The sequence below is a fragment of the Xenopus laevis genome, chromosome 6L, assembly GCF_017654675.1.
Source record: "Xenopus laevis strain J_2021 chromosome 6L, Xenopus_laevis_v10.1, whole genome shotgun sequence".
Taxonomy (NCBI): Eukaryota; Metazoa; Chordata; class Amphibia; order Anura; family Pipidae; genus Xenopus; species Xenopus laevis.
The window spans coordinates 39,777,997-39,794,074 of NC_054381.1; the positions used below are offsets into that span (position 1 = coordinate 39,777,997).

Sequence of the window (16,078 nt, forward strand, 5' to 3'; positions counted from 1 at the left end):
ATTATTTTTCAATTATTTAAAGAGGCACTGCTTCTCCTGACTCTTGAAATAATGCAACAGCATAAGTCCAGGCAAGAATTCAGTTCCCACAATGCCTCTCATTCTTGCTCACAGGCACCAGTGTCGGACTGGTATATATAATAAGGGATTCATTATGCCTGTAAATTATCCTTATTCTCTTATTTTGTGTATGTGTAATATTTAATACAAAGGCAAGTTGTTGTTCTTTTACTTTGTATAGGGATTCATGTTTGGAAAATCAGGAGAAAATCTAACAATGAGGTTGCGGTCGCTGTCATTCAAAGCATTGCTTGGTCAGGTAGAGTATTGTTGCCTGCTTTTCCTTTCCCATATTTGGGGAACACAGGAGGGCTTTATTGAAGCAATAACACTACTTGAAGTGTCTTAGGCTTATCATTTCCCCTTATAAGTGGCATAAGTGTTTAGTATTTGGCACTTCTTTTAGTTGATAGTTAAAAAACATTCCACTGAACATCATTTTTTCCTTTTGACAATGTTTCTTTACTTGAAAAACATATAGAAAACTGTGTTACCCCAACAGAAGTTTTAGAAGAGGAGCCAAAGGAATTTCTAAAATAAGTAACATCTGTAGGTTTAATTGCATTTCATAGACTGCCTCAAGCGGTTTGTACAATAAGCATACAGCTATGAAAAGGAAATAACCATGGTGAAAACATTTTCATAACCTCTTTTTCTACGATGATGTCCCATTTGCTATATACTGAATGCAATGATAATCTATGAGGGCTTACCAGCTTGGTCTTATCTAACTTGTAATATGACACTGTGATGGGTTTTTTCAATATAGAACCCCACTATAGGGGGCAGATGCCATGTTTGAAACTTGATCTATTTTTTCTGCATTGGTCTCTTTCCTTGGATACAAGCCTTCTGAAACCATTTAAAGCATGTAGTGTCATGTGGTGGAACACACTGCAGTGTATCTTACAGCAACCAAAGATGGAAGTTCTCATAGATACTTGTCCTAACAGTCGATGCAGGATGCTAGTATTAAGATCTACCAAAGTGACATCATTTAATCAGCTTTGATTTCTGTATAATGCAGACATCCTTTGCATTGACTAGTTTTCCTCTCTCACTCAGACCCCTATCCCTTTATTAATTACAGCTGTCTTACAGTTAGGGGCACATTTACTTAGCTCGAGTGAAGGAATAGAAGAAAAAATACTTCGAATTTCGAATGTTTTTTTTGGCTACTTCGACCATCGAATTGGCTACTTCGATCTTCGACTACGATTTCGACTTTGAATCGAACGTTTCGAACTAAAAATCATTCGACTATTCGACCATTCGATAGTCGAAGTACTGTCTCTTTAAAAAAAACTTCGACCAAATACTTTGCCACCCAAAACCTACCGAACATTGTAGCCTATGGGGAAGGTCCCCATAGGCTCTCTAACAAATTTCTGATCGAAGGAAAATCGATTCGAAGGATTTAATAGTTTAATCGAACGATTTTTCGAAGTCGAAGGATTTTACTTCGACGGTCGAATATCGAGGGTTAATTAACCCTCGATATTCGACCATTAGTAAATGTGCCCCTTAATGATCTTCACTAATGATGAGTGAATTTTTTCGCCAGGCATGGATTCGTAGTGATCTTACGCAATTTGCATCTGCAAATTTTTTGCAAAGATCCACCACGAAAAAGACACCATAAGGAAAAACACCCATTGCATTTGGAGTGAAAAAAAATTGTCACGTGCAGAAAAAATTGTTGCTCGAAAAATTTGACATCTATTGACGTCAATGCATTTTATGTTTAGCGATTCTTTTTGCAGTTTTGTGGGATAGATTTGCTCATCAATAACCTTCACTTTTACCAGCAGCCTTTCCAGTTGTACACGTTGAATTCCATTACATTAAGCTGATTTTTGGCAGAATACTTCAGCAGCCTAAACCAAACTACAGACTTTGCTATAAACTCTGTTGGCCAATGACAACATTCCTTGCTCACAGGTTTTTTTTCTTTTTATGTGCCATAAAGCAACACAGTTGATTTGGTTAATATATATATATCACAGATAAGACTGAAATATTTATATATTAACATATTTATCCTCAAGAAACATTCAGTGGGTGCCCATATGTATTATATTTCAGCATAGAGCCTGTAGTGAAGTTAATTATATTACATTATTTTAAATCACCTACGAAAAAGTACCTTTTACTTGATCCTTTGCAAATTGATATTATTAATCCTTATTGGAAGTAAATCCAGCCTATTGGGTTTATTTAAAGGGATCCTGTCATCAAAAAACATGTTTTTTTCAAAACACATCAGTTATTAGTGCTACTCCAGCAGAATTCTGCACTGAAATCCATTTCTCAAAAGAGCAAACAGATTTTTTTATATTCAATTTTTAAATCTGACATGGGGCTAGACATTTTGTAAATTTCCGAGCTGCTCCTGGTCATGTGACTTGTGCCTGCACTTTAGGAGAGAAATGCTTTCTGGCAGGCTGCTGTTTTTCCTTCTCAATGTAACTGAATGTGTCTCAGTGGGACATGGGTTTTTACTATTGAGTGTTGTTCTTAGATCTACCAGGCAGCTGTTATCTTGTGTTAGGGAGCTGTTATCTGGTTACCTTCCCATTGTTCTTTTGTTTGGCTGCTGGGGGGGGAAAAGGGAGGGGGTGATATCACTCCAACTTGCAGTACAGCAGCAGTAAAGAGTGATTGAACTTTAACAGAGCACAAGTCACATGAACCGGGTCCCGCCGGTATCGGGCCAGCACGCACATCACTGTTTTACAGGATTTTCCTATAGACTTAAGGTATGAAGATCCAAATTAAGGAAAGATCCATTATCCGGAATCCCCAGGTCCCGATCATTCTGGATAACAGGACCCATACCTGTATGTTTATCAGGACTTTTTCAATGAGAACTAGAACACTCTTGGGGGGCAAAATTGTTATAAGTCAAATGGCCCCTAAATCATTCTTATGTTCTCCAATGGTCTAATAGTTACTGTGCAAGTTTCCATCCTAGATTTGGAATATATATATCATTTATTTCAGCAGACGGAGGATTGTGGAGTGCCAGTCTTTTTCCGGTTTAAAAAAAAATAGAGAAAGTGCACTACTTCTGATACTGTTCCACAATTTTGCCCCCAAGAGTGTTCTGGTTCTCTTTGAAAAAGTCCTGAAATTGATATACATTACCTGCCTTACAAAAAAAAAAAGTTGCAGGCTCAGCCTCCATTCAACCTCCTTGATGTTTTTAACAAACTATGAAATTAATTTGAACTGCTATTTATTTACTGGGACATTATGATTGCCACTCTATGAATTGGGTGATGCAATTTATTAATAAACTGTTGTACAATATGAAATTGTGTTTTTAATGTTGAATTGGCTTATGTATTATACAATGCATTTAGGCTAAATTAATTGTTTGGGGGATCTCAGGTGATAAAAGTGAATTCATTTTGAAGTATAACAACCGTGTGCGAATAATGAGATACTTTTTGAATCTTATATAACTGAGAAGGTACTGGACCTGGTGGCCAGTGATTTTTATTAACTGTACTCTTAGGACACCAGATTTTACTGTGCCATATGCTTGTTCTAGTAGCCTTCATGTTCTCTGTACCATCCAGGGCATTCATATCAAGTCACATAAGAATTTCCAGTCATTATATGGAATATTACAAACATAATTAGTCATCATTATGTATCGACTGCTTGTTCCATTGCACTCTCTTGTTGCATACTAAATATTTTTTTTAGACTTGTGCTAAATCTGTTTTGGATATACCTACTGAGCACAAACCCCACCTGTATGTGTTTCTTACTGTGCACAAATTAATATCCAGTACCAGCCATTCATAGGAATCTGATTTCTGCAGGATATTGGATTCTTCGATGACCATCGAAATGCTGTTGGGGTTCTGCTCACAAGGCTTGCAACAGATGCATCGCAAATCAAAGGGGTGAGTAGCGCAGATTATCTCAGTACAAACATTCAGTTTCATATTGACAGAATGAAATGGACTAATGTTTATTTTCAAAAATTCCTTTTCCTGTGTGTAGGCTGCTGGAAGCCAGCTGGGATTGATCACCATGACAGTGTGTACTCTCCTTGCTGCGATCCTGATTGCTTTTATCCATGGCTGGCAGCTAACACTGCTTATTTTGGCCTGTATTCCATTTTTGATTGGTACAAATATCATTAGAATGACCTCTGTAGCAGGCCATGCATCAAAGGATCAAAAGGCCCTAGAGGAAGCCGGAAGGGTGAGTTTTTTTAAAAAAAAATATTTTCTTATCGAAATAATAAGGATTTAATAGCAAATGAAATGGAAGCAGAAGCAATGGACAATTATTTGTTTGAATTGACATATCAATTATTTCTATAAATCTGTTTTGGGCAAATTGAATAAATGTAAAAAAAAACACGTTGACGAAGAAGACTAAAGAGAAGTTGGGATTTTATTTCTCACTGTGTAAGCTCAAGTTATGTCTGCAAATATATTAAATCCCTTGCATACACTAACATCCATCATTCATGTATTGCTTTTACTAAAGCAGAATTATTGCAAGGGACAGACTGTGATGGATTATACACAAAGGGGTAAATTTATCAAAGAGTGAAGTTCCGCCACTAGAGTGAAATTCCGCAGCTCTCGATTCATTTCTATGGGATTTTGAAAGGCATATTTATCAATGGGTGAAAGTGAAAGTTCACCCTTTGATAAATACGCCTTTAAAAATCCCATAGAAATGAATGGAAGGTGGCGGAATTTCACTATAGTGGCGGAACTTCACTATTGACTTCACTCTTTGATAAATATACCCCAAAGCTTGCTACTGGCTCTTGCCTATGATAAAAAAAAAATTATGGAACCATGTAAACGTTTATGAAATGGTGAAATTTTGCTAAACATTTTCACTCATGGAAAGTGCATTGGAAATAATAAGGGTTTTTATTCTCATCCTAAATGTATTGGAGTCAAGGGGTGTTTTTTCCAGCATGAAAAAACTAGATTTTTTCCCCAAGTTAAACAAAATATGGCAAAAAACAAATCACTAATCTGTATCAGACAACAAACTTGCTTATCCCTACTAAATGCATTATAGGTGTTTTAATGCCCTCTATGTGGTTCATACATCACTTATTCATTTTCTACCAGCAACATTTTGGATTTTTCCAGGCAATATGCAAACATAACATAAGCGGTACAAATGGGCTTTTTTTTATAAAACTACATAATTAGATTGTGCCCTTCAATGGACCTTGCGCCCAGATGTCTCCTAGCATCCATAAACATCCAAAAATATAGAATGGCTCTGCAAATATTTGTATAAACCTTATGGGGGAGCCTTCTGTGGAATAAAAGAAGCACCACATCTCTCTCATTCCCCTTCAATAGTAGGTATTCTCTAACAATGCATTGGTTTAATAACCTCTACCTTTATTTATTTTTTTAAAGATATCAACAGAAGCTGTTGAAAATATCAGGACAGTTGTATCATTAACAAGAGAAGAGGCATTCTTTGAGAGATATAATGCAAGCTTGAATGAACCATACAGGTTATTATTTTTCTTACTATAATATTCGTATTATTGTCTAGTCTGTATTTGACTAGTTAACCAACATGCAGGACTGCAAACCATTTTATAAACTGAAGTAAGTCACAAACATACAGACATTCTTAAGAGAGACTTAACTTTGGGTGATGTGCTACAGGGAACGTCATAATAAATCCCCAAAGTTGGTAAATGTAGCTCCTACTTCCCAGAATCACTAATACTGTACTTTAGCATACTTCATACCTGTTTTTGTATTTGGCACTAAATATTTATTATTATCTGTACTAAGGGAAGTTTGCCTGTGTCTATTGGGTACATTCACAATTACATCTCAGAGATGCCTAGGATGTCAGACAAAAAACATAATATTTTGGATATCTTTTGGCTATAAACAATATAAAACAAGCCCAAAGTCCCATTGACAAACTTGTGGCCCCATAATGAATTATATAAGAAAGTAGTGACCTTGCACTAAAATCTCTTCCAGGAAAGAGATACATTCATAAGGAAAACAGGAAACTGTTATTATGTTGCTCTGCCCAGGAAAGACATGGCTAAGGCCATCTAAAGCCACTAATATATTTGCTGAGCAGAGCAACATCAAAATAGTTTGGTGTTTTCCTTCTGAACATATCTCTGACCTCTCTCTCTAAACTGACCAGCAAGTGGCCCTATTACAGTATATTGGCAATTAGTAAAAAATTAAATAGCTCAGAAATTAAAAAAAGTAATTGCTTAGAAAACATCCTGGTCAATCTGACATTAATTTCTTTAAGGTTTACTTATCCTTTAAAAAAAATATTGGATAAAATGGTGAATGGTTGAATAGAGAGCAAAATCTAATGTTTGGATAAAAAAAGAAGATGCAGAAAGAGAGAAAGAACAGCAGATGATATTTACCCCCTCTGTAGTAACTTTTGAGGGACCCTTAAATGATAGACCTGTGGCTATTGTGGCAGATATTCTTATCTATATACCTATATGCACAATAAGTCAATAGCTTGGAGTTTTATTTTATCAAAACAAACGTACACTTCGATATTTTGGAGAACTTTGAGGTTCTTTTTTTTTTTTTCATTTTTATTGGGTTTTCCAAAGCATAAAAGATTTACATTTTAAATGATCATATAAAGCACGGTAAGAATACATAAATGCATGTGTTTAACATCACAAACATAAATAATAATTATAAAGATATAAACCAAAATAAAAACAGATCTCGCATGGTGGAATTACCAAAACCAAATAAACTGTGATAATACAGAGCCACTAAGCTGCCCAATGAATAAAATAGACCTGTAACAACATTTTCGATTTATGCCTAGGGAACTTTGAGGTTCTCGCATCAACATTGTCTAAATCAAAAGCATCTACTGCTACTAAAATAATTTGGTTGAACTTTACCTTCACAGGGAAGCTCTTGGGAAAGCACCGATATATGGAGTTACTTATGCAATAGCTCAATGCATCAACTATTTTGTGAATGCTGCTGTGTTTAGATTTGGAGCCTGGCTTATAGCAAATTGCTACATGGAGTTTGAAAGTGTTTTCATGTAAGTTGGTTATTTCAGGAACATTACATTCCCTAAAATATACAGGGTTGGCCATTTTGGGGACTTGGAGCAGTGGCATGGGGGGCCCAGTCTGAAGGCTCATTAGACTGAGATTTGATTTGCTCTGCTGGTTACTTCTCTAAGCCTAACTTGAAGGTCACGTAGAGTGATATTTTCTCTGAAAACTAATTAGCTGTAATAATATTTGGAGCTATGGCTGAGGATAACAAGATTTTCATAAATCTGTAATCTAGTTTGGTTTATTGTTTTCATTATAAAAACTAAGTGCCAAAGATGCATACATATTCATAAATTTTAATGTATGAATGTAAAAATGTATATTTTCCTTTCTTACAGAGTTTTCTCGGCCATCATTTTTGCTGCTATGAGTGTTGGTCAGTCAAACTCCTTTGCACCAGATTTTGGAAAAGCCAAGTCATCTGCTCAACGCATGTTTCTTCTTTTGGATCGAAAACCAGTAATTGACAGTTACAGTAATGAAGGAGAAACCCTGGTACTTTGACTTACTACCAAATAAATGAACAATCCAGTGTACTGCCGTGCTGCAGGGATTCATATAAAAATAATGAAATGCAATACTTAAATAGTCATCTATAAAAAGACTCAACATTTACTACCAAATAAATGAATAATCCAATGTACTGCCATGCTGCAGGGATTAGATTAATATAAAAATAATGAAATGCAATACTTGAACAGCGGTCTATAAAAAGACTCAAATTATGTATTATGATTTCTAGGCTGTCCGTGACTATTCTGATTAAATTTAATTAATGTAATCCGAATAAATGTAATCTTTTTACTGGCCCTTCTGAAACTTACCCTGCATAATTGTGGACTTTTGGAAGGTGCAGGAATGTATTGATGGTGACCCACAGGTGCCTACTTAGTTCCAGCCACTGCTGGGAGAATGGAGTCACTATTAGCCCTGGAGGAGACTAGATACTGGGACCTTCTGTCTAGCTTTGAGTAAAGGCTTTTTAAAGTTTTTAAAAAAAAAAAAAAAAAAAATATATATATATATATATGTAGAAAAACGCTTGCACTCAAATCCAGTCTTGGAGATACTGTGGGTGCTCGGTCAAAGCTTCAGCATACAATCATTCGATAAGGACCCGCACTCCAATGTTTCGTGAAAAAAGTTTTTTTATTTTAACTTGTGCATCCAACGTTTCGGCCCATGCCTGGGCCTTTATCAAGGATAAAGGCCCAGGCATGGGCCGAAACGTTGGATGCACAAGTTAAAATAAAAAAACTTTTTTCACGAAACATTGGAGTGCGGTCCTTATCGAATGATTATATATATATATATAAATAGCCCCTCTTTTCTAGTGGCTTACTTGTCAAATCTTGTAAAAGATCTATCTTTTTTGTTTTTAATATTTTTCTTATGCATTCTTTATTTTTAGAATGAATTTGAAGGAAACCTTGAATTCAAAAATGTAAAATTTGTGTACCCCACAAGACCAAATGTCCAAGTTCTTCAGGGACTTAACATCAAGGTTTTAAAAGGACAGACCCTTGCACTGGTGGGCAGCAGCGGCTGTGGGAAGAGCACACTGATCCAGTTGCTTGAAAGATTTTATGACCCTATGGAAGGACAAGTGGTAAGAACTATTGTAAATATATTTTTCATTGAGACCAGAGTGACCTTATAAAAATGTGTAGTTGTATTATTATTATTACTAGTAGTCAGGGGCGAATTAATGCCTAGGCTAACCTATAGCCTAGGGGACCACAGTGCTAAGGAGCCCATTATTTTAATCTAGTTTAAAAATTTTCACAAGCAGGCTTTGGGGGGGAATTGACAAGCGCCAGTGACGTCACCGTTGCGCACTGAGACAGACCCAGCATGACACGCGCCTTACCTAATCTTCCAGCCAACCAGAAAGCAGGTAGTGAGCGTGCTTGGGGGTCAGCGTGGCACCAGACCAGGTCCAGGGGGGGGGGCAGATCCTGTGGAAAGTTTAGCTTAGGGGCTTCAGGTAGTTTTAATCTGCCACTGCTAGTAGTAGTATTATTAACATCATTATTTTCTGATACTTCTGGTTGGCGGAACTCTTCTGCACTTCACCAGTTTTTAGGTAGGTGTGCCCTATGCCTGCGTGCTGGCTAATCACTCAAACATACTGAGGCTACTAATGCTAGACACAAAATGCATGTTTAATAACAGATTTAACAACAAGAGACTGAAAAATACAGACCTCTGCAGAAATGTATATAAGTGTCTTTCAGGTTTGAAATATTTTATTTGGTTTTCACAATAAATAAGTGTCTTTCAGAAGTGTCCAGGTTCAGGCACAAGGTTGAGGAAGTTAGCAAGCACTTGTCATAGAACAAGCAGATGTTCAACAGATGCAACAAATAAGCAGCAATCTTAGGTTATAGGTCCTTGGTTGTAGACCAGGATGTTCCTGACAACAGCAGTAGAGAGATAGTAGATAAAGGACTGTTTCAAATAACAAGGCTTGATGCCTGGACACTTGGCTGGGGTGAGGGATGCTTTAGAATGAGAACTGGCCTCAATTTACATATACACAGGAGGAGGATTTCAGAGGATGTCCTGTTGTTGACATGAAGACATTTGGGAAAAATTCATAAACATATAAAAAGGGCAGTTCCTCATAATTGCACCGCCCTCCACCTCTTCATACAACCACCCTCCTGGCAGATTGCTGCAGATAAAATTTGCACACTCCTTTTGCTTAGCTAAAGCAAAGAATATGTATAACAGAATTAGCATAGCATGTCTAAGTTTGTGCAAAAACTAAAGATGCACTGAATCCACAATTTTCGGGTTCGGCTAATCGGCTGAACCCCCGAATCCTTCGTAAAAGATTTGGGCGAGTATTGAACAGAATCCAAATCTTAATTTAAATATGCAAATTTGGGGTATAAAGGGAGAAATAGAATGGCACGCACAGCAAACTCTAAAAACCTTTTTTACCTCCTTGTATTTGGGATGAAAAGTAGTAATTTGAAATATTTGGATTCAGTTCGACCAGGCACGAGGATCGTCCGAATCTGAATCTTGCTAAAAAGGCTGAATCCTAGCCAAATACCGAACTGAATCCTGGATTCCGTGCATCACGTGATTGGATTAGTCTGGGTGTATAACATTTTTTTATCAGGTTCTAATAAGAACTGTGATTTAGATGTGTAAAATTATTTCATTAATAAAACTATGGTTTGATTTCAGCTTGCAGATGGGATAGATACCAAGTCTCTCAATATACAATGGCTAAGGTCTCAGCTAGGCCTTGTGTCCCAAGAACCAATCCTTTTTGACTGCAGCATTTGTGAAAATATTCAGTATGGAGACAACAGCAGGCTTGTTACCCAGGATGAGGTGGTTGAAGCAGCAAAAACTGCCAATATTCATACTTTCGTTGAGAGCTTACCTCAGGTAAAAGCCCATTTTCACTTGCATTTATAAACTGCGTGGTTCAATTCAGTGATGGATAAGAGTTGGCTGTTTTATAATACAGGGGTATGACACACGAGTAGGTGATAAAGGAGCCCAACTCTCTGGAGGGCAGAAACAAAGAATTGCTATTGCCCGTGCTCTTGTAAGAAAGCCAAAGGTGTTACTGCTGGATGAAGCTACCTCTGCACTTGACACTGAAAGTGAAAAGGTAATGGACTCTATCTAACTGATTTTTGCGCTGTCGAATCATGTCTAAATTGTCCCTCAGCCCTTAAGGTGCTTCAACTTTAATGTAACTTTTAGTATGTTGTAAAATGGCCAATTCTAAGCAACTTATTAATCTGTATTGTTTATTTTTTATGTTTTTCTTTTACTTATTGGCCTTTTGCTTCTGTGTTTATATGATCAGAGAAAGAGAGAGAGGAGTCAAAGATGACTCCAGGCAGCGCGCTGAGTTAACAGGGTTAATGAGCATGCCATAATAGGTGGAAAGATGATTAGCTCAGTTTTTGTTAGATTGCATTTGAGGTAGAGCTGGTTCATCCAGTTGGAGATTGCTAGGAGGCAGTTAGAGATTTAAGCCTCAGTTTCAACTGTTAATGAAGGGGTGGATAAATATATTTGGGTATCATCCCCATACAGATGATAATTAAGTCAGAGGGTACAGGGAGAACAACAATGTGCCAAGTATAACCCCTTGCAGCACCCCTATAAAGTGGAACTGGAGATGAGGCTTCATTAGCATGGGAGACTGAATGAACTCATCTCTAACATTTGTGTGGGTGAGCATTTAGGGAATAATGATCATAACATGGTCTCCTTCTGTTGCAGAAGCAATTCCATAAGGGAGTATCTAAAATACTAAATTTCAGACGTGCAAACGTTGACAGTATAAGGGCATCTCTGCAACATATTAAGTGGGAAATGCTTTTCACAGGGTTAAACACAGAACAAAATTCTGAAGTCTTTAAAATGCTGCTTAATAATTATACAAATCAGTATATTCCCCTTGTAAGCAAGGAACGACGTTGCAAAGCAAAACCTTGGTTCAATAGAAGTGTTGGTGTTGAGGTGGGTAAGAAAAGACGTTCTTTTAAGGCTTCAAGTTAGCTGGAACAGCCAAATCATTTATAAGGTACCAGGAGTAGGGATGTAGCGAACTGTTCGCCCGCGAACTAGTTCGCGCGAACTTCGACCGTTCGCGTCCGCCGAATGTTCGCGAACGTTCGCATTTTGAGTTCGCGTTCGATCTTTCGACCATTCGACCATTCGAATTCCTTCGACCGCTAAAAATCGAACGATTTCCATTCGTTCGAACGATTGTAAGCATTCGATTCAATGAAAAGCATTCGATCGAATGGCTTCGATCGTTCGATTCGAATGAAAATCCTTCGATCGAACGATTAAAATCCTTCGATCGTTCGAATCGAACGATTTTAGCGGTGTTCGAAGTTCGCGAACTGTTCGCGAACGTTCGCATTTTTTGCCGGTGTTCGCGAACGGCGTTCGCGAACACCAAATCGGCAGTTCGCCACATCCCTAACCAGGAGGCCAATAAATCATGCAAATAAGCTATAAGGCAAGCTCAAATTGATATTGAAAAGGATATTGCAGCAAGCAGTAAAAAGAATCCAAAATTACTATTTAAATATGTTAATAGTAAAAAAATGAAGCAGGAAGGGGTGGGACCTTTAGTATCAGAGGGGGGTCAGATGGCTGATGAAAACAAAATAAAAGCGAATATTCTGAACTCATATTTTTCATCTGTCTACACAAATGAGGAACCAGTTATTGAAGGTTTCCTTCTTAATAGTCCCCATTCTAGTAATACAACTAATGATACAGGGTTCACACATGAGGAAATTCAAAAGAGACTAGAACATGTTAAGATAAACAAAGGTCCGGGGCCAGATGGTATTCATCCCAGGGTACTTAGCAAGCTTAGCTCTTAGTCGGGTGATGTTGTGATGGCTGATTCAGTTAATGACTTTAAGAATGTCTTGGATGATTTTTTGGACAGAAAGAATATCAAAGGCTATTGTGATACTAAACTCTATAGTAAGCATAGGTATGGGTATATAGAATTTATGTGAAAGTAGGGAGGGGTGTGTGTATGGATGCTTGGTTTTCATTTGGAGTTGTTGGACTTCATGGACTTTGTCTTTATTCAACCTGATTTAACTATGTAACTATGTAACTATGTAACGGTTAGAAAGGTAAGAAGAGAGCCAAGATGCATCCTGGTTACTGATACCTAGCGAGTACAGAATTTGAATTAGGAGAGAGAGAGATCAATCATTAAAAAGGAGGATAAGGATAGAGAAGTGCCTTTGCCTTTGGCAACCTGAAGATCATTTGTAACTCTGCACAAGGCAGTGTCAGTAGAGTGACTAGGCCAGAAACCATATTACAGAAGGTCCAACAGATTATGGGCATGTAGAAAATTAGTAAATTCTAGGAGTTTAGAGGCAAGTTTAGAGGCAAGAGGTAGAAGTGAGACAGGACTATAATTCAACAGACAGGACGGGTCAAGTGTGGCCTTTGTAAGAATAGAAGCTACAGAAGAAGTGAAGATGTGAGTAAGAGCTAGAGTAAGCTCAGCAGCACAGTGTTTAAGCAGAGAAGAAGGTATAGAGTCAAGAAAGCAAGTTTTGAGTGGGGAGGACAAGAGAAGCTTGGAGACTTCAGACGTTGTTACCCGATGGAAGGAATTAAGACATGCAGAAGGGGGCTTTGGAAGGAGTATCCGGTTTGCATTAGTAGAGTTGGGAATCTGTTTGTGCATGGAGTCTACTTTGTTCTAAAGAAATCAACGAAGTCCAGAGGAGAGTTGACCGACACTGCTGATGAGGGATGGAAAAGAGTACTGAATATAGAAAACAGGCTTGGAGCTGTATTATTCAACACTTTGAATATAGTTTATAAAAACTGCTTTCAGGAATTGCAGCTTCCACAGTTGACTTGCAGATCCCACTCCATCTGAATGTTATGGTCAGTGTTGCCATACAAATTCCTGTAGAAAAACATTTTAAAATTCCACCAAAGATTTCTCTCTTTCCAGGTTGTGCAAAAGGCCTTGGATGATGCAAGAAAAGGGAGAACTTGCATAGTCATCGCCCACCGTCTCACAACAGTGCAGAATGCAGATGTCATCGCTGTGATACAGAATGGAGAGGTGGTGGAACAAGGCACTCATAGTCAGTTACTGGCAAAGCAAGGAGCATATTATGCACTTATAAATTCACAAGTATCAAACTGTTAATAAAATGATTCAGGGGATTATTACATTGACCCTCAACCCTGATGCAATGCTATTTAATCATCTTATACATTGTCAAACAAAAAAAAACATCTAATCCGCGGTTGACTAGTGTATATCAAGTATCTGAAATTTGTGTAGTTTGTTCTAATGCAATTTCATTGAATATGTTAAAAAAATAGAAAACATGGTTGATCATGTAGTATAAGGTGCAAAATGTGTTCCATGTTTAGTGAATCATCAGGTGTTTGCTTTCTTAACTCCTTCTGTTGAAGAACGTTGATGCTTACCTGACCTGTTGGCTGAATGTTAGGTGTATATCTTACCTTGCTTTGATAACCACTGTCCTGTCCTGGTTTACACTGCAAATAATTCACTCTACCATATAAAATTGTATTCCTAAACGAACAAGTGTATTTTATTTTAGTTGTAATATTGGTGTGGAGGCAGCCATCTCAGGTCATTTTGCCTGGCCATGAGCTTTCAGAAAGAACCAGCACTTTAGGATGGTTTCAGTTAAGCTTAATTGTTTCTCCAACTCAATGTAACCGAAGGAGTTGCAGCGGGACTTGGATTCATAGTATTGAGTGCTATTCTCATACTGTATGTACCACAGAGCTGTTATCTTATGTCAGGGAGCTGTTAACGTGTAGAATTCCTATTGTTCTGCTGATGGACTCCAACATGCAGTGCAGCAGTAAAGTGACAAGTCACATGCCTGAAGGCACCTGGAAAACTTACAATATGTCTAGCTCCAATTGAAATTAAATATAAAAAAATGTGTTTTCTCTTTTAAAAAACATATTTTTGTGCATAATTCTGCTCTAGCAGCAATATTAACTGATGCTTTTTGAAGAAAGCCTGTTTGTCAGTATCCCTTAATTATATTGTAGACGTATTACAAGGGTATATGTGAGTCAGTGTTAAAATGTTATATTTCTGAAATATTTGTGAATAGACCTTTTTCTGAACATAAAGTCGTACTTCTTTCTTGGTTTTTTCTCTTGCCTTCCCAGACATCTTTGGATCATCTTATCCTTCTGTTTCCTTCTGCTGCCCTTGTTTGTCCGTTTATTGTCCCCTGTATTTGTAATATACTGTAATTGTACCGGAACTCTTCCGCGGCATCTTCAGTATCTTCTATTCCTTGCATAAGTGAGCGCCGACATGGAGCTTTTTGTCACATGTGCAGTTGGGGACAGTCTGGTAATCGTAAATACTATGCATGTGTCGGAAGCTCGGAAGATCCAAAGATACTAAAGATGGTGCACATTAGCCCCAGTGCGCTACTTAAAAAGTCCATTTACAAAAAGAAAAATAATAGTACAATACTGTGTTCAACACTATTCCCATATTGCATATAAAGGGCAACTCAATTATAGTGCAGTTCACGCGCATTGCAAATATGATAATAAAGGTTGCCAAAGTTTATTATATTTGTGGCAGAGCCGGGCCAACCCGGCCAGGCGCCCTAGGCAACCTGGCCTGCCACGGCGCCGGCTTAGTGTGGGATCAATCGCGCATGCGCGAATCTACGCGCCAGCGAATATGCGCGAATCTACGGGCCAGCGCGCATGCGCGATCTACGGGGCAGCGCGCATGCGCGATCTACGCGCATGCGTGCCAACCGCATTTGAACAGAAATTAACAGCGGCAGCCAGGGAGACACAGGACCGGACATGGGGTAGGCGACAGAGCAGGTACGTGCCTTGCGCCCCCTCAGCTTTGCGCCCTAGGCATGTGCCTACTCTGCCTACCCCTAGTTCCGGCCCTGATTTGTGGACAGTATTTAAAGTGGCAGTTCATGTTTTCATACTCTGCATTTTCTTTAAGTTTCTGGATGACTCTGGCAAATAAGGGAATGGCAGGCTTTTCCAATAATAAACCAAAACTACCGTGCCAAATATTAGCATATGGGAAATTGCCACCTTATATTTTGGATTAATTTACTCCATGCTAGATTGAGTAAAGCAAATGCCGGGTGTTGCTTATATTCTTTCTTTAGGATCTTAGAGATCATGATACTTTAAACCAGTATATTTTGGGGTTACCGGTTCTATATCTAATTGCCTCTTGAAGAAAAATATTTTTTAAAAACAACAGAAAATCATCCCAAGAAGGAACATCTTCCTTTATCTACTATAAGTAAATAGACTTGTGAGTTGACTATGAAGATTTTCATTCATCTAGGTTATGGTATATCTAAAATAAGTAATTCAATAATTTATTAATATTAATTA

The 16,078-nt window shown here is 37.9% G+C and overlaps 1 protein-coding gene across 3 annotated transcripts in view; it reads left to right on the top strand.

The window, feature by feature from the left end:
• Positions 1–14,253, top strand: part of LOC108718489 (ATP-dependent translocase ABCB1-like) — a 49,529-nt gene extending 35,276 nt beyond the window's left edge. For all 3 annotated transcript variants that reach the window (XM_041565963.1, XM_041565964.1, XM_041565962.1), the window contains 10 exons: positions 242–319; positions 3,894–3,977; positions 4,078–4,281; positions 5,478–5,578; positions 6,991–7,131; positions 7,489–7,645; positions 8,562–8,759; positions 10,352–10,558; positions 10,641–10,787; positions 13,641–14,253. In XM_041565963.1, coding sequence (XP_041421897.1) covers positions 242–319; positions 3,894–3,977; positions 4,078–4,281; positions 5,478–5,578; positions 6,991–7,131; positions 7,489–7,645; positions 8,562–8,759; positions 10,352–10,558; positions 10,641–10,787; positions 13,641–13,841 — 1,518 coding nt within the window. In that variant the 3' untranslated portion in view covers positions 13,842–14,253. The remainder of the gene's footprint in view (positions 1–241; positions 320–3,893; positions 3,978–4,077; positions 4,282–5,477; positions 5,579–6,990; positions 7,132–7,488; positions 7,646–8,561; positions 8,760–10,351; positions 10,559–10,640; positions 10,788–13,640) is intronic.
• Positions 14,254–16,078: the final 1,825 nt, after the last annotated feature.